Source organism: Hippoglossus stenolepis, chromosome 18, assembly GCF_022539355.2.
Source record: "Hippoglossus stenolepis isolate QCI-W04-F060 chromosome 18, HSTE1.2, whole genome shotgun sequence".
NCBI classification, from domain to species: Eukaryota; Metazoa; Chordata; class Actinopteri; order Pleuronectiformes; family Pleuronectidae; genus Hippoglossus; species Hippoglossus stenolepis.
Genome location: NC_061500.1, coordinates 2,749,424 through 2,768,375, shown reverse-complemented (window position 1 = coordinate 2,768,375; position 18,952 = coordinate 2,749,424). Strand labels below are relative to the sequence as shown.

The window sequence follows — 18,952 nt, the reverse complement described above, 5'->3', positions numbered from 1 at the left end:
TATTAAGGCCTCAATTGCGGCGAGAGGTCGGCAGGTTAAACCGCCAGAAATGTGAGAAAATTATGGAAGGTTTTGTGAGAAAACAAAAGGAAAACCAGGGAAAACAGAGGAAGTAAAAGCAGCTTGTGTTCCGCTCGGGTTGATGTGAGACGAAGGGTGAAAATGGAGAATGGAGAGAGATAAATGGCTGAGGGGGGGGGAGATAACGGACGGATGAGGTTTGTCCTCAGAGATGCTCTGGTTCAAAACGCTCGCTGATTAATTCCCGACTCTTATTAAAGGACAACTAACTATTTAATGGATAAGTGAAACTGCCAAGAGACAAACCGAAGCCACAAATGAATAGAAAGGATTTTGGCAAAGCTAAAGAAAGAATCAACAGATGCAGATGAGTGGTTTTTTTTGGCATCTGCAGGAATTATGTACGCTCCCCTCAGGATTTTGGGCGATTTACATGCACCAGATTTGTCTTTTATGCTCCTTATTGGACTTTGAATTGATTTCCTGTGCTGTATAAATACACTTTACTTACATAAATACAAGGGGCTTAAAATAGTGGACAATTATAATAAGAAGGTTTGGAGAAATTGGCCAAATCTGCGGCTCTGACCTCTGCTTCGTGTTACAGCCTTGGATGAGGACACAAACATTGTGTTCTGTAACCGTGCGTCTGGGTCCACTTCGATATGGATTCGGTTTTTTACTATGAGGAACTTGTGTTTGCTGCCAATGCAAGGCCAAACAAGAGGAGAGGGAAATGTGAACGCACTTAAATGCACTTCAGAGCTTTTGCCATAATCTCAACATGGTCGAGTGAAAGGACTCGTCGAGCTGCCGAGGCAGAGGAACACAAATGATCTCGTGCACGTGATGAAGCTGGTTGTGCAGACGGACAACTTCCACGCTCGCCACAGCCCTGAAACATCGCCAGCTCCGGGAACTGGATGTCAGACAGACGGTGGAGAGCTGGTCACGCACGGTGAAGTGTGATGCAGCAGCTGAGGTGTGTTTCAGATCTGCATTTAGCTGGAAGCATCACTGGGCCTGGGTTTTAATTTAAAATGTGGTTAACGTGGACATTTCCACTTAAAAACAGGAAAGATAACAGAAAATCAAGAACTGTTTTGATGATTATTAAATTGTCAAATTAGAAGTTATGAGCTAAAAGCCCAACACTCTTAAAGACACGCAGATCACGTCCCTGTCTTGTTGAGGTCCTCGTTAAGGTCTAGGTCACAGTTGACGAGGAAAGAAAACACCACTGTCACATTGACCAAGTCATTAAAATTGCTTGTAAAGAAAAACTCTTGTAAAAGATTTTTTTACAAAACTCGTTCAAAGGTCGTGTGCTGAATGAGTCCTGACCCCGAGCGTCGGCTTCAGTCGAGCTGGTGACTCCGCGGGTCTCCAGTAAAATAAAAGCCTGGCTGAAAGGTCACACCAATAAAGGTGAGAGGACGAGGATGGAGCTCTCGTAAAATGTTCACTGGACAAGTTAATCTGACGTTAATCTGATGTTAATCTGAGGTTAATCTGTCCATTTATTGACGCGTACAGACAAATAAATTAGCAAAAACAGGGTTCACTGACTAGTCTGAGACCTTTGACCATTTACAAGTAAAGTACATTTGCAAGAAAATGACAAATCAAAAGTCTGAGCTCGTTGATATAATACCCAGATTCTGTATTTCTGCAAAATCCCCCAAATCCAGCAGTTCCTCTCACTATGAAACAGAAGCTAATCAGCTGCAAAAAGCTTCTGTTTCACCAATATTATGTTTGTTAAAGTGTTTGTTTTATTTTTGGCACACGGTAAATGTGCTCTTTGTGGCTGGTTATCAGGAGCTGGGCCTAATACGCCCTCGTGGCCTGGGGATGGATCCAACACATGAAACCCCGGCAACACAATACTGCATTTAAACCTAGAACGTCACTGAGTAGAGCAAAAACACCATTTCACACACTCATAGATATCACTGCTCTTTGTTTTCCATAAGATCCATTATTTATACCCTGGGAAATCTGTGAATAAATGAAATCTCCCCTCATCAAAATGTGAGTTTTTCTTCCTCGAGCCGAACCACATACGTCCACCAAGTTCTGTCATAATCCGTTCAGTCATATTTCTGCAACGCCGCTAACTACCAGACCCACCGACCAAAACACAACCGCACTGGAAAAACATTGGAAGTAAAGAAAACATGGCTGTCCCGGTTTTAGACTGATTGATTGGACGTAATGAAACGTGTAACGAGCCGTCGTTCTGACAGAGCCTCGTGAACACTGGGAAAACGAGCTCTGCTGTACCGCCTGTCCTCAGACCGAGACGCTCTGCACTGCGCTGACGGGAAATCAATCCACATCGTCTCAGGCCTGCGACGAGGTAACGACAACCACAGTCGGGCATCGTGAGAAGCGTCCGTCTGCGTGTGTGGAGGCGCCGGCGGAACAGATACCAGCGGGTTTTCTCCTCGTGTCTGTCAGCGGTTCGATTACGTCACCGTCACCTCATCAGCAGAGATGAGAACAGCAGGAGGACAAGGTCGTCCTCGCTTCATCCGAGAAGCAGGGAGGCAGGGAAATGTGGAAAAAAAAGTACAGACACGATGAAGACTTTCACCACGAGGCAGTTATCCAAGGCTTCTATTACTGACATCCCATCGACTGTAACTATAGAAATAGATTTAGAAGTTAAGCCAATGAAAGTCTACAAGAAAAATTACATTTATAACATTTCCCTCTTTGTCTCAATCTCTAGTTTCAAGTCTTCTTCAATACATCTGATGTTCATTTAGTGCTTTATGATCCATTTATAGTCAAACAGACGATAAAGCACTGTATGCACTGTGTGATTGACAGCTAGTAGCGTCCAATGGGTGCAGAGCTCTCAGTCAGACTCCACCCCCCCTGCTCTTTCAATTACGGTTGTGGCGGCCAAAACCAACATGGCGCTGGACAAGATGCCAAACTAGAGGCTTTGAAATGGCAGCTCACAAACCAACGGGTGACGTCATGGAGGGAAACCCCAAAGTCCAGGACCGGGGGACTTCAATCGCTTCTCTGTTCTGCATTCCTGAGTCTCCAGTGACTGAGGCATGAAATTAAACCATCATAAATTTGATGGGAAAAACCTGGTCCATTGGCAGATGGACACGCGGTCGTGAAGTTACCAAATCAAAATCTGCTGAATGACATCGACGGCGCCGAAAAAAACGACAAATTGAACCAAATTGAATCTTTTCTTGAATCAAAGAAAACGGTCAAATTAAACTGTGTGAATAACTTTTGCACATTTTCCGGGCAAATCCAAGAACCTGGGACACGATCAGATCCCAACAGGCGACAGAACTCCCTCCAGAAGCTTTCAGAATTCATTATTCAGCGAGAACGTGTATTGAAACATCAGCTTTAGAGGATTATTGCATCTATCTGATGAAGTACCTTCATTTCTTTTAGGGATTTAATCCCCAGGTTTAGTTTTATAAACGCAAATACAATGAAACTTTACCTAGTGACCAATGAAAGGCCTCCTCTCACTCAGGGGTTAATATATATGTAAATGAAGCTTGTAGAAAGTGACAGGAATGCAGCCGCCCGAGCGTTTATCTGTAACATGTCAGTCCACAGGTACAATCTCTCGTCTGTGCGGTATGCGCTGCAGACTGAGCGGCTGAACCAGGTACAATCACGTGCATTGTGTGCGTTTCTACCGTCTGCCCGTTGTTCATTGTTCACGGTCTGAATGTGCAGCGTGCAGCAGTTTACAGCGTCTTTACATTTACAGTAAATAAAGACGCTGCCGTTAGGTGAGGTCATTGCAAAGAGGAAGGAAGTGGATTTATAAGCTGATGTTTACTGATAATAGACGAACTCCACATGACAGGTAGGTTCTTAAGTCGTGCATTTAGCTTGATGTGCATGTTTGTTACTATAACTTTGAAAGAAACAGACTGTGCCTCCTGCGAAAGCATCATATCATCAATATCACTTCAGCTGTTTTGTCCATGTCTCTGTTTGAGGAACAAGGCAGAGAATGGAGAAGGAACCAAAGTCCTGCAGGGCTGATGAACCTGGAAAGCGACACCGGACTGAGCCCAGACTTCCAAACAAATCAATCACCTTAAGGTAAATAAGCTGAACGAATGTTTCGAACACACAGTGTGAGTTAGGGTCCGTTAGTCATAACACCTCGGGTCTCTCTTCAGTCAAGTTCAGCCAAACCAGAAGATAAGAATCCGGCACGTTCGTGGTAATGGAGAACGTTTATGAACACGTCAGGGGCGATGAATGTCAGACTACCGAGTGATTCACTTCAGCTACAGACCTTTTCTTTTCATCAGCCTTCACCAAGTTCATTAACTGCTTTAAAAACTGAGGTCGAAAAGCAAAGCTCGGTCAACAAGGTTCACGGGATAAAACAAGAAGATGTTCGAACATTCGGTCGAGAAGCTAATCAGAGAAGGAGGGAAACCAGACACAGACAGGAAGTCAAGTGCACTGAAGGACAAAAGCATCAAATAAAATATTACGAATCCAAAAAGCAAACTCAAGGAAAACAACAAAGTCCATAAACGCAACGATGAGTCCAACTAACGATGCACAAAGAAATCAAACCGCTCCAAACACATACGAAGTCACAACAAAGCCTCCGATCAAAGGTCTTCAGGCAGAATCAACTTTCTGTTTCTGTGTTTTTGAGAAATCAGTGAGTACGCAGGTCTTCTCCTGTGAAGCTGAAAACAAGTCATACAATGCAAATTAAAGCAGACAGAGAATAATGCAAATGGGAGATCTACGTCTGGACGATATCCGTTTCTTATAAACAACTTGTGTTTATGTCTGGCTCTGCTGCAGCGGGTTTTACTTAAGTTCACTGAAAAGTTTACAGAGCTCAGAATCTGACACTGAATGACGCGGTGGGGCCACGTCAGAGCTCACGGTTTATTTTACCACGCAGCGCACCTTGCTGGTGTCACACAGGGGTCAGTGTCAACGGAACAGTGTGTGTGTGTGTGTGTGTGTGTGTGGGTGTGTGTGTCAGAGAGCAACAGCCAAGGCTTCACAAAAAACATCGGTCTTAGGTAATTCACTTAAAATCTGCTGAACTTTATATGTGGTGAGAAGTTCTTCTGGCGTGAGGTAAAACAGGAAAGTGTGTGGTAAGGATGGCAATTAACTGTGTGTGTGTTCGTGTGTGTGTGTGTGTGTGTGTGTGTGTGTGTGTGTGTGTGTGTGTGTGTGTCTGACTGGTATGAAACAACATTGCATCACCTGGCATCTTGCGGAACACGGGCGAGTGAAGGCGGCTCCACGTGTCGCAGCTGCAGCAGTTAAACGACTCCCCTTGACTTTCTTAAGTCAAGGGGAGTCCGGGGCCGATGGTTGCCAAATAAAGTCGAACCCGGCTATTAGACACCGACCGTTAGTTTGCGTCAGAGACCGAAACCAGAACTGAGAGCGTGATGATTGGATTCACACTCATCACATGCACAGACACACACATTTAAATTAATTATCACGTTGTTCCATAAGTTAATAATAAACTCTTTGCTGAACATCTAAAATCTTTACATGAACTTTAAAAGGTGATTTGTGAAAGTTGAGTTCACAGCTTGTTTCTGCCGCCCCCAGGTGGACAAAAATCACTAATTGCAGGTTTAAGTGTAACTTATTTTCTTATTCTAAAATAGCCTTAATTGATTTTATTAATTATTTTACATATTTGCATCTTGTTTGACTTGTTAATAATTAATTAGTGTACTTGTTGCATGAGTGAGGACAGTAAACATGTTATCTGCTGAGTTTATTCTGAATCCTGTCCGCCTGCCGAAGACGGTAAATTCTTTACGGATGTCGCATTGACACACGTTAGCTTCATTTTTGTATGATAGGAATAATTGGAGAATCTTTTTAAGCTTCTAAAAGCTCAAAGGTTTCTCTGGATTCTGAAAACTGCAACAGGCTAGAAGTGGGAAGGTTTCATACTCAGTCAACATCTGGTAAATCAGACCCAACAAACACAGAGAAGCTCTTCCACTGGAAGCCTGCAGGTAAACCCCGTCGCCGTCAGCTCTTCCACTCAACACCGCAGGGCAGGTGTTCAACATCTGCACGAGCTACAGAGAAACCTCTGACTGATGCACAGGGACCGAACACATTCGTCTGTGTCGGCGCTTCAGTCGGAGCGGAACCATAAACAGCTTCGATTGGGAGAAAACATCAGTTCCTTAAATTGCCTTTTCCACATAAATCTGCGTCTCAGTGCGTCCTGCAGGCTGCGCTGTGTCTGCAGGCTCCCTGAGCGATGGCAGACACGGAGAGAGACGACACTACAAAGTGGGAAACGTTGTGAATGTTAGAAAAAAATGAATATAATAAAGGGCCCTTTCTTTTACTCGTCGCTAACAGCAAACATTCGCGGAGCGTCGTCTGAACACCATCAATCCACCGCGTCTGCCATCTGGTTCCAGTCGGCCTGGGAGCGGATTACAGACAAGAAAGAAGCTTCTCGCCCGACATGTGGTTTCCACCTAAACCTCTTCACCTGCTTCTCTTCAGAGACAGCAAACCACAAGCTGTGACCTGCACCCCCCACCCCCACCACCACCACTCTGTGGGTGCGCTGCAGGGACGGTTACACCACACGCGCCTGGTTAAAGCCGGCTAATGGGCTCCAGACCAGTGCTCGCCAAGCAGCGAGGAAAAAAGATCTCGTTTCATTGGATGCAGATGCCTGGTTGTGGATCTGGTGTTACATTGGCGGTGACATCATGAGCTCACCTCGCTGACAGAGCACGAGAGTCTCTGTGACACGGCCGGCGCCGGGCTCTGGATCTGGTTTGACTCCAGGGTTTGGTGAGGATGAATTCGGCTGCCTGAGGTCAAAATATCCCACATACATCTTACACATCAGAGTCTGTCAAGTAAAAACACTTTGTATAAACCAAACTTGCCAGAAAAATGAGCACTTGAACATCATCAGTGTGATAAGAACTTACAAGGACTTTTTAATTTGGTTCATGTACCATCTACTAACATGGAGAAGGCGTGTTTAATGACCTATACTGCAGCCAGCCACCAGGGGGCAATCAAGTTGATTTGGCTCCACTTTTTTGAGGAGTTGTCGTGTCGGCCATCTTTATACACAGTCCAAAGAGTGTATTTAAAGATGGATGACGCTTCTCCACTTCCTCCCACTACCCAGAAATGAAGCCAGAATATCCTAAATTAGGTCTATACTCCAACCAGCCACCAGGGGGCCCTTGAAACGCTTCGCCCTCTTCGTGTACAGTGGATGTTGTAATCTCACTGTCACTCGCAGAATGTCCTGTCTCATATTCTGCTCGGGTTTCACTGTATCTGCAGAAATCACAAAGCCCCTCGTGAGCTCAGTTACATCTGGAACTGAGGAAACCAGTTTAATAACAATAACAGTGACAGAGTCAACCCGGAGGGGGGGGGGTCTGCTCGCTGAAGGTTTACACAAGGTTTTCACACTCCGCCATCTACAGTGACTCTGTGCAAACACACAGTGAAAGCATTCAACACACTGGACTCCATCAACGCGCCGCAGGACTCGTCACTTGTCACCTCACAGCTCGGATCCCAACTCTCAGACGTCTCGAACACGCAGACAGAGCGTAACACACAGAGAGAAGACATGTGATAAAATACACAAACTACGTGTGGTTTGATGAATCCAGACGTGAAACACTCGGGGTCGCCTGGCAACGCTCCAACCTGCGATTCAACTCCGACAGAACACGGATGGATTTAACGTCCAGGACAAAGTGAACCTGGAGGTTTCGCTGCGTCAACAGATCCAGACACTGAAAACACGGATGAGACAACACAGTTGGCCGCGGAGGCCGATGTGACGCTGTGATTAACAGAATGTGCTTGGCCCAGTAAAAACATTCCATGGGATTTAATAAGAGCAGATGAGTTTTGGCTTCGTGTGTTCGCCACATGTGGTTTAAAAGAAATTAAGAAAAACATTTTGTCTGCGTGATGCATCCAAACGGGAACCTCAGCTTTTAAATATGTTCATCAATAGACATCGGGGCTGGTTGTGTGTGATTTAATGCATCAGATGTGAGTTGAAGAAGATCTGGCAGCTTTGGATTAATTGGTGAAGATGCACGTGGAGAATCAAGGTCAGAGACAGATGTGGAGCTGATGTTGATCACGATATATCGGCTGATAAATTCAATCTAAAATAAAGCAATGATTGTGAGGGATTCATTTATGCTGCCATCCACGAGAGGGCAGCGCAGACAGGTTGAGTTAACAAACCTTTCTATTATATACGAAAGACGCCTGTAATTTTCTAACCAACTCGCAAAGTCTATCCTCAGAGACTATTGGCTCCACTGCCCCCCCCCCCATGGTTGCTGGTGGTGCTGCTTTGTTTTGACAGTTTCCTCCGTGTCCTCATAGCTTTTAGAAAACATGTTCAAATACCGACAATGAGCTTCGTCTGTTTCCAAACACGCATCTCAGGCTGAATAAATGAGCCTTAAAGACGTCGTTATCGACCTGATGACAGAGGAATGTAATTGAGGCTAATAACCGTAAACTTTTACTTCAAATAAGAATAGAAAACAGATAGAACCAAGTTTATAGAACTAAGGGAAATTGTTAGGATATAAGTCTTTATATCCCAACATGTCTTGATCCGGCTCTAACGTGGCTGCAATGACATAAGTTCATAAGTTCGTTGTGGTTTTTTATTACGAGACTTTTTAATGATGAATAAACATCAGTAAGTTGGTTCAAATAACAAACGTGCTTTCTTTGAATTGAGAAGCTGAGAAAGAGACGTTAAACGCAGCTGATCCGTAGTGAAGCCAGCTGAGGCCTTATTGTTTCATCGTGGTCTGAGTTTCAATCTCGTGTTCACTCCATTAGCAGAGAGGAATGAAAGATAATAAAGATCTGCAGCTCGAGCGTTCGACTGACTGAGAGTGGAAGCGGAGGATTTTCATCAGGACCCAGAATGCACTGAGAAAATGACGTGGGGAGTATTTAATGTTGTGGTTTCTCTTCGTGTTACAGAATATTGGCTTCGGTCGATATCGTGAGGATCCAGGTTTCACAGTTTTACCTTTATACGTATATCTGTTGATTATGGATTTTCTTTACACAAATTGATCATCAGTGTTCCCAATATTCTGCATTTTCTTTCTCCTCACTTGGTTTTGTACAGTAACACTATAGTTGTCTATTTATAAGTACGTACACTAAAAGAAATGTAAAACAACATACATTAATTACGATTCTGAATAAAAATAAAAATCCTGGATATAACTGTATTCAAATGAGTTTAAAACAGCCTTTTAATTAAAAAGTATTTTATCTGAATTTAAGGTTTTTGCCCTTTATTTTGTTTTATTTTTTGTTTTAAAATGTAAAGAACCAGGTTGAATTCAAATTACTGTAAAATGTAAATCTACCTTCAGCAGGAAAAGTTCCTTTCAGTTGCAAAAAGTACCTGCTGCAGTTTTAATGCTGAACTTATGTGATAAAACAAAAGTACCATGTTCACTCTGCACATGCATTCTTTAAATGAGGTCTCTGCAGCATCTTGCCTGGTTTCACTTGTGTGTTTTAAAATAAAGCTCCATGCTTATTCTGCACACGTTGTTATCAATGACAGATGTGAGGCCCCATGTGCAGTGTGTGTGGGGGGGGGCACCTCTCCTACCTGTGTGCAGCATCCCGGAGCCGGACTCCCCCTCCTCATCCTCCGGGGTCTCCTCGGCCGAGGAGGTGCTCGTCGTCAAGAGGCAGAAAACACAAAGCGTCCAGGTGAAGGAGCAGCGGGACATCTTCCTCACTCTGAATCAACCTTCTTTAAAAGTAAAGTTTCAGGACATGCAAAGACTCAGAGACTCAAAGCTCCACTTCAGTGAAAATAAAAATAAACCTGAGGATCGAACTTTGCTGTTTAAAGTGTGAGGCTCCAGCAGGAGATGGGACACATCCTCTCTTCACCTCCTCCTCTTCCTCACCTCCTCCTTCTCACCGAGCTGCAGCTTCTCTCCTCCAGCTGCCAGTGATGTCAGCACACCAGGCAACCAGGCCACGCCCCCCCCTCCTCTCTCTGTTGTGGACCAATTAAAATCCTGGACTGCCTCCACCTCTGTTTCAAAGCTGGTCTGCAGCTGGATTGTAAAATGTTCACTTTCATCCACATGTGATCCATTTTAATTGAGAGATTGATTATTGCTGCTGTTATTTGATGACATCGATTAAACGGAGTGAGATCGTCCCTCTTAAATAACCGTTAATGCAATAAAGTTCAACTCTGTCGTCATTCGTGTTGACACGATTCTGAAGTAACTACGTCCATCCGTCCATCGCACAGGCTGTTTGTAAAGATGGACGACATGACGCCTCCCAAAAGTGAAGCCAAACAACTCGATCGCCCCCTGGTGGATGGCTGCAGAAAGGTCATGAGCCCCGCCTCCTTCTTAAAGCGTTTGTGCTTCAGATAACTTTTGGTTTGGGGTAAAACGTCGATGAGCGATTAGACCTCAAAACCGCGGCTTCATCCCCGTCCCTGTGAACACTGGAGGATGTGGGAACACTGGTTTGTTTCTGTATATTGGGAAATTTGAGATGTATTGTCCATCTTTACATTCAGTCCATCCATTTAATGTTTTGAGGGATTGCAGGTTGTGTAAATTCTGCACAAAAATATAATAATCGGAGCAATTCCAATATGATCCGCACTATTTGAGCTCGGCCCTAATTATTCACGTAATTTATTACGTAAAAACTTTCAGGGCTTAAACTGTAAACCGATCTCATCAGTGATAAGTCCTTAACTGACCAATCAGCATGCATTAACAGAACGCTATGCCATTAACTTCCTGTACGAAAGAAGAAGGGACATTAGTATTTCGTGTATTTGAATTCTGATATATAACCAATTCTATATTTTCAAAAATTAAAATACGATTGTCTCGTTGTCTAGAAGAAGGTGTGAATGGTTATTTTAGCCGTTCAGTTAAACTGTCTTAATTCAATGTGAAAAAAAAACAACACAGCTCTAATCATGAGACATTTCAATACAAATATTATACAATCTGCATCATGTCATTTCATAATACCTCTTTATTCAAGGACTTATATTCATACAAAATCTATAGGTCCAGTCAAAGTGACCGTGGGAGAGACAGTCAACAGATCAGGCAGCGAAGGACTCGGTCGGACTCTCCCCTCGGGGAAAGAGCCTCGTTTCCACTTTGGAGGTTCTGTCGTAAAATCGTATTCAAGCTTGTGTTTGTCTTTTTTTTTTTCTTCTTAAAACCTGAAACTGATACTTGTGTGTTTAGAGAAGCAGAAAAAACACAACCAGGAAACAAATCGTACAAATCGTGGACTTAATGAAGTTTGAACAATGCCTCTTTTTCTTTTTTTTTTTATGACATGCACATTTTCATCTCAGAACATGCAAACAGGACATGTCCAGAAGGGGGAGCCACCGTGCACCTTGTGAGAGGACTTGTTTATTATCGGGCTCGTTGAAAATGTAGAATCAGTTTTTTTTTTAAATTAATGCACAACGAGAATCTGTGTTCCAGTCTTAGTTCACAGAAACGCTACGAGCCGCCTGCTTCAAAGTCTCAAACGTCTCGGTTTAGATGATCCATCACATGTGTTGCACAGATATGAGACCACAGGAAGTAAATTAAAACATCAGGGAACTAATCAGATTTGGATCTAATCATATTTGCAAATAATTCACGTGTTCTTTAACCTACTCAGAGATAAACCGGGAGAATATGAGCATCAAGACATCAGGTTAATCTAATCTGTACTTTGATCAAAATTTACAAACAACGATAGATTATCTCTGAACAGATGTAAAAAAATAAATATCTTTAAAACTCTCAAATATTTGAGAAATGATCAAATAAAAAATGTTTCATGTAAAAAAATGTCAAACTTGCACTAATAATGTTTGAATTGTTAACTTGGCCAAAATTTAATTAAAATCAGTTCATGGAGTTCTGCTCCTCAAAGGTTACGGCAAATTGTTTTGATCGCCCCCTGGTGGCTGGCTGCAGTATAGGCCTCCTCGATTTTAGAGGGTAGATCACACAGTTAAATAAACTTTACTCAAAAGGTGGTTTCTGTCTGTTTAGGTAATTATTTATATGTTCCAGTAAGTTTGGTTTTAATCAGTTATTTGATGCTATTAGAAACGTGGTGAAATGTCCTGATTGACAAATGAGACTGAGCTGTGATTGGTCGATCAGGTGTCTCAGTGGGACGTCCATATGCAGGACATTTTGGCTTCATTTCTGGATGGCGGCAGGAAGTGGAGGTGTGTCTCTCTCCTCCCCTCTACAGAATATTAGAAAGCTCATCCTTGAAGCAGATACTGTACGTTGTCGTGCCAGGTGGGAATGTGTCGCGTTAGCCTGACAAGCTAACGGTCATTAGCGGAACGACATCTGGCAGAAGTGCAGCCTCTGGTCTGGCAGTAGCATCTGTTTGCAGCTGGTTCAGTTTCATCCTTTTGTGACTCGACCCAAAAACCTGACATCTGGTTCCGTTGACGAGCTTCAGAATCCAGTGATAATTATTTAAAAACACAACTAGACCCAAGTCTGGAGAGAACACAGCTTTATATCTGGGGCGGTTCTATCCGGCGTCATGCAGTCAACCTTCCAACCTCAAAAACACGCGTGAGCTTCCATACGAGTTTGTGTGTTTTTCTGTACATCACATATGAAATATTTACAATTTACAACTCTTCACACGTTAAAATGTAAAATTTGGTCACAGTCGCACTAAAGCCTGAACCTGGAGATTCCAGCGGGTTAAAGCTACAGGGCAGATGAAGTGTCGTCTTGTTGCATAGCCCTACGTGAAGTCAACAGTCAGCAGCAACAACACAACTCTTTGCCGTCGCCGACAAACCCCCGCACAATACTGCTCTCGTTGGAAAGAGGTGAGAAGGAGAAGGGAAACCCGTGGGATCTGGGGCAAATATGGCAGAGGTGACATATACTGGATTATTATTATTATTATTATTAATCAGAAAAAAATGGCACTTTCCTCGATTTAGAGACGATTTCTACCAACGTCGTGGCAGCGTGTTTGAAAGAGAAAGGCAAATACTTACCACACATCCCGAAGCAAAAGTACAGACACTATTTTTTTGACATGTTCAAGACCCTGCATGCACTACATTGCTTACTTTGCATCTGATTTACCTACCACAACGTTTTTTTTAGTACAAAAAAGTGTTTTGTTAGTGTTTTTTTTTTTTTTTGCATTCTGTCCTTTAAAACCAGATTCAAACAACAAGCAGCTTTGTTCCGTCCGCTTGTTTCTCGGCCGCGTACGTCGCTCTCACCTCATCCCACAGCCAGGCGGCGCCCCAGTCCACCTGGGAAAACGAGGCACTTGGTTTTCAGCCACATGAAGTCAGAAAATGATCTAGTCCCTACACCGTGCGCTCCAGAAATCTACATCTGGTTCGATTTACCCCCCAAAAAACGGGATCGTTAAAAACTCGGCTCTACTTGTACTCTCACCGATCCCTGTGATTTCTGTCACATTAATTACCGGGTCCATTAAGTGTTGGAAATTTAAGACCGAAATAAATTGGCTCTTGACGTCAGAATTGGTCAAAACCCTGAACAGCTGAAGAAGAAGAAATAAAAAGGAACATAATTTGGTGGTAGCATCAATATGATCAAGTTTTAACTCTTGTCGAACCGACATGGCAAACGTAAACAAAACAAAACGAACAATAACGATAAGAACGTTGTTGACACCAGGAATGAGTTTGTAGTTTTTTTGTAGAATAAGGGAAATTTGGCTTTTGTCTTCTGCTCCAACACTGATTTTACTGGCCAAGGCAAAAATACTTAAGGGTCTTCACATGTGCTATGATTTCAGTGCAAGTCAAGGGGGGTACAAAACGTCCTCAGAGTCTTTTGTTGATATATAAAAAAGGGGAGTAACACTACAAAGCTGGAATGATTTCTGATCCCCTTTTACAGCACTTTCCTCTGGCGTTTTCCCTCGGTATCGACCCTCCGGACCCGGCACCAGCACTTTACAGCTCCGACATCGCTCCAAAGTGTTCCACCAGGTTAGCACCAGTCCTCGTCCTCCCTCTCCCTGAGACTTCCCGTCCCTCTGCTCCCAGGCCCGGACACCGAGCTGACCCCGAGGGTGAAGTGGAACCCGTTTGGCACCACTGCCGCCCGGGCCTGCGTGACGGGCATGGTGCCGGCCGCGGCGGCAGTTCCGTGTGAAGCAGAGGCTGTGGTTGAGGCAGTGGTTCTGGCAGAGCGGGCCCCTGACCCGTGGCTGCTCACGGGGTCCTGCAAGTCCTCCCTCTCCTCAAGGAGGGCCTGTCGAGAAGCGTCCTGCAGCTGCCGGTTTAAATAAGGGTCCGAACCAATGCGTGTGACCGGTATCGGGGACTCGTTGTGGTCCACGTATAAGCGGTCGTGCTCTGAAAGGCCACGGCTGAAGCGAGTCTGGTGCCCTTTCGTGGAGTTGCTGGCACCGGACGGGAGAGGTGAGGAGTTGGCGGTCTTGTAGGTCACGGCAGGACGAGGGGTGAGGGGCGTCTGGGGCAGCTGCCTGCGACTACGGCCCGGCGTGCTGGAACCAGAGGGGAGCGTCCCAGCGCCCGCTTTGCCCACGTTGCTGCCATACTGAGAAAACAAGATGAGACACAATTACCCCCATCAATCCTTTAGAAACCAAACATCCCTTGAAAAAGTTTTCTAACTCACCTGTTTGAGCAAACCGGCGTCCTGACCCTCACCGGGTGACGTGGATCGGCTGGGACCGGCCGACCGGGCGTGGCACTGCTCCCTGCTGCCGTAACGCTCACAGGAGTAGTAGCGCTGCTTCTCTCCGGCGGAGGAGTGGTGTCTGCGCTCGTGAGGCCGGCTGCGGTCCCGCTCCCTCGCTCGCTCTCTGGACAAACCTTCGGCTGAAGGGTCGGTGAACGAATCTGGACGAACACATCGTCACATGAAAAGGCACGAAAAGACAAATGGTGGTGAGCAGCTGTCACTTTTATCACAAATCAATTTACTATAAATAGGATTTCTTGTGATTTTCTTTTACCAATAATCACCTGAATTTAATTGAAAACTGTTTCAAAGAGACACAAAGATCAACTTCACAGTTTCTAAAATCAAGTTTCCTCATCACCTCGTCACAAAAGTGAATATTGATTCTCCTTATTTCATATTATTTAGAGGATTTACAGTTTCCTCCGTGATATTTACAGTTTTTGAAGCGTGAAACACTGAGCCCTGATATTTAATTCCACCTCTTAATTAAAGGGAAATGACTGATCTACAGTAGTTGTACGTGTGTTCCTCTCTGGCCCTTTGGTTTTGGGGCATAAAGCCGAGCACTGTGGTGGAGTCACTTTCTTCTGCGCTGGAATAATTCCAGTTCCCAGATTAAAACTGCGACGACAGAAACACAGAAGCCCATTCATCTTCCTGATGTGTCGGATCGGAGGATGACGAGCTTCGAGGGGCGGACGTCTTCCTCGCTGCGATGCCGTTTCTCTGGGTTTAATAGACGTGGAGCGGGCGGCTGAATGTTCTGCTGTCTCACCAGAGGTTCCCATAAATCTCCGAGCTGCATCTCCCCGCTGTGGCCTTTTATCTCGGCAGTAAAGTCCAGCTGCTGCCCTCCAGTGTTAACACACACAAAAAACACCCAGTCACCGGCGCTCAGGCTCAGACTCCTCTCGCAGACGAGCTGATGCCAAAGTTTCAGAAACCCCTCTGACTTTCTTCTTCATTATTTCTGTCTGTCCACTTCCAAATAAAGGCAGAATGTGAAAATGTGAAATTAAAGACGTCTAGGTAGAGATCTTTAAAAGTGAAATGATGTCATGAGTCCAAATCACTTATTTTTGGTGCATCTCAGCAGCAGATGATGTAACTTCAGATACTCTTTTTATTTCTGTACATTTTACACACGACCTCAGAGTTCAGCGAGCGTCAGACGTAGCCTCATATATGGCAAATGGCCGAAGACACCGCCGCACCCCCTCAAAGTGTCAGAGGCATTTAGATGTAGTGTACAGTGTGTTTATTTGTGTGTTACTTGGTTTTTAGCCTCCCTCCAGTCGCATGTTGCAGCTCTGAGTTCAGACTGTATGAACGTGACGATCCAGGTCAGGGGGAACAAAGGGACTAAAGAAGAAGAAGAAATAAATCCCCAGCAAAGCAGATTTTCCTCGGCGAGCTGCCGGCTCTGTCTCTCTGGGAATCAGCTGAGGAGCCTGACGTGTTAAATCCCTGCAGCAGAAACCCTGTCGCCCTCTGTGCACAACCTGATCGCGGAATTTTAATCCTATAAAGAATTTGTGCGAGGGAAAGCCCTGCGATCTTTGTGTCTCCGTGAAAGTAAAACCAGATTTCCAATAATCCTTTTAAATAAAGTTAATAGTGATGTGAACATTTCATTTGCGTCTCACCGACGGTGCTGGACGGTTGAACCGACGCGGTCCTGTCCAGCGACTTCTGCTTCTTGTCCTTGTCCTTGTCCCTGCGTCGATGGCAGCGGTGGTGGTGGTGATGGTGGTGGGCTCGGTCCTGACCCGTCGAGGCCTGAGCCAGGCCAAGCCGCTCCAGGTCGTACTCACTCAGCCCGTCCTCATGGTAGAGCTGCGGCGTCAGCGAGGACGCCGAGCGCCTTATGGGACTGAGGTCGACAATCGGCTGCGAGGAGAGAAGGTGGGAGAGGTGTGATGAGAAAGTCGAGCGGAGGAGCGGCTGAGGTGTTTTCACCCAAACCACCTGAGCTGGATCGCCCAAAAATATCCACGACACACACACACACATGACACAACCACTGGATGGCGACCTCGAGTCTAAAGACGATGTTTAGTCCGTTCTTCTCCAGGAAAATGTGAGAAACGTTCGAGAAGAATGAAAACGTCTCGTTACACAACTTACACAGTTTGTAAGTTAGCAGGCGTCGCTGCTGGAGAACAAAGAAGAGGTGGAGTGTTGTCATTGGCCTTTTGTAATCTTTTCTTGTCTCTGGTCCAAAGTACTGAAATATCTGGATCTTTGATTGTGGTTTCGAGTTTTTACCTTTAACGATGTTTGCCGCCTGCTCAGTGATTTAAGTTTTTTCATATTTCGAGTGAAAAATGCTTTAAATGTCACGTCTTTCATACACTAGAATGCATGTGATCCATTTTTGAAGTCAAGAATATATCCTCGTAGCAGCTTCAAGCCTCCAGTGGTATTTTCCCTTCATATATTACATAGATTAATATTTATTCTAACAGTTAAATATCCTCTGAGGACACTGACACTCACTCCACCTGATTCTGATCTTTCTGGCCAGTGCAGCTGTCAGGTAACAAACTGATGTGATAGGGAACTGGAACAGCAGCTAAGATACAGCCCCCCCTGCTGGTTACTGAGGAGATTGTAGTAACTTTAAATATATATATATAAAAGATTAAAACCTGTATAATGTGCAATTCAAGATTTAAGGACTTTATTACTTTTATTATAACAAAATTACTTTAAATTTACTTTAAGTGTTATCCTCAAATCAAAGGGTGCCTGTCGGTTTAAATGGAAAATAAACAAATACAAAACATTAGCAACTTTATAATAAAATATAAACATATGTATGAGAAGCATAAAATAAAGTTCTTCAATCAAAAATATAATTAAACCTAATTATACAGGTGTTGGGGGTTTGATTCCCGATATTTGAGGGAGTCGTATATTTTTAGGTTTCGGATTCCCTCAATATATAATATAATATAACATTTAATATGTTTTTGTTTGAACTATTTGCTCAGATTTGAGTTTTTCGTGCTGTTCCCCTCGTTCCTACCTCACAGTCTCACCTGCAGCTGCAGTCACAGATAACATATCACAACACTGCAAGAAATATTCAAGTTACCACGTTGTTTTATCTAGAATATACAGTCTTAAAATCTTACCTTTTAGATAAATGACACAATAACAAATAATCATAACTCCCCCTTTTAATTTCAGGGAGTAACAGAGTTGATATTTATGAGCTAGTTTGGTTTTGTTTTAGTTTCAGAATAAGATTTTAAGACCGACAGAAACAGTAAATGACAGAAAAGAGGTTGAAAGTTTAGTGAAAGAAAAGTTATTTCAAAGCAGGAAAGCAGCAGCACTGTCCCTGCCTTGTTTCACAGCCACACACCGACTCACAAAATAACTACACACTACTACTTTACTACATTAACAACACACACACACAACCACATTTCACCAAAAGTGTGTGTAACTGTCCAGGGGTTGAATCTGGGTATGGTTTGTGTTTTCTGTTGATTTGTGTGTGTTGCGTTTGCATGGAATGACCAGTGTGTGATGTGAATGTGTCGCAGGGTGTGAGCTCTGCACTGAGATGAGAAGAAACACACACACATGAGAGGAGAGGGGAAGAGGAGGAGGAGGAGGAGGAGGAAAAGAAAGAGAGAGAGAGAGAGAGAGAGGTGGCACAACAGGTGGTACATACTGCCAGGTGGGTCCCAGGGGCGTGGCGAGGGTGGCTCCGCTATCAGACAGCACACACAAGAGGGAGGTGGGCAAAACATTAGCAGTGGGCAGTGGAAAACAGGAAGGACAGAGGAGGAGAGAGGAGGAGAGGACGAGGAGGAGGAGGAGAACAGGAGATGAAGAGGAGGAGAAGAGGAGGAGAACAGGAGAAGAGGAGGAGAGGAGGAGGAGAGGAGATGAGGAGGAGGAGAACAGGAGATGAAGAGGAGGATAATACTGGTGTTATTTACCATTTACTTCTGACTGTAATATATAATCTACAGTGTCCAGCTGTTTTAAGAAATACTACTGTATTTATATTTATATCCGACTCTAATATGTTATAATATATATAAAGTAAAAAAAAAGAAGTTGATATTTTTATAGATACAAATATAGAA

General features: G+C 44.1%; 2 protein-coding genes across 4 annotated transcripts in view; both read right to left on the bottom strand.

Moving 5' to 3' along the window:
* Positions 1-10,026, bottom strand: part of si:ch211-196i2.1 (collagen alpha-1(I) chain) — a 72,236-nt gene extending 62,210 nt beyond the window's left edge. The window contains exon 1 of the mRNA XM_035184531.2: positions 9,707-10,026. Within this exon, the coding sequence (XP_035040422.2) occupies positions 9,707-9,830 (124 nt within the window). The 5' untranslated portion in view covers positions 9,831-10,026. The remainder of the gene's footprint in view (positions 1-9,706) is intronic.
* Positions 10,027-11,103: 1,077 nt separating this feature from the next.
* The window catches only part of cacna1bb (calcium channel, voltage-dependent, N type, alpha 1B subunit, b), a 92,531-nt gene continuing 84,682 nt past the window's right edge, over positions 11,104-18,952 (bottom strand). For 2 of the 3 annotated variants that reach the window (XM_035184299.2, XM_035184301.2), the window contains 4 exons: positions 18,532-18,570; positions 16,490-16,733; positions 14,775-14,998; positions 11,104-14,693 (listed from right to left, as the gene is read on the bottom strand). In XM_035184299.2, coding sequence (XP_035040190.2) covers positions 14,121-14,693; positions 14,775-14,998; positions 16,490-16,733; positions 18,532-18,570 — 1,080 coding nt within the window. In that variant the 3' untranslated portion in view covers positions 11,104-14,120. The remainder of the gene's footprint in view (positions 14,694-14,774; positions 14,999-16,489; positions 16,734-18,531; positions 18,571-18,952) is intronic. The other variant, XM_047344389.1, reaches the window with a different exon arrangement.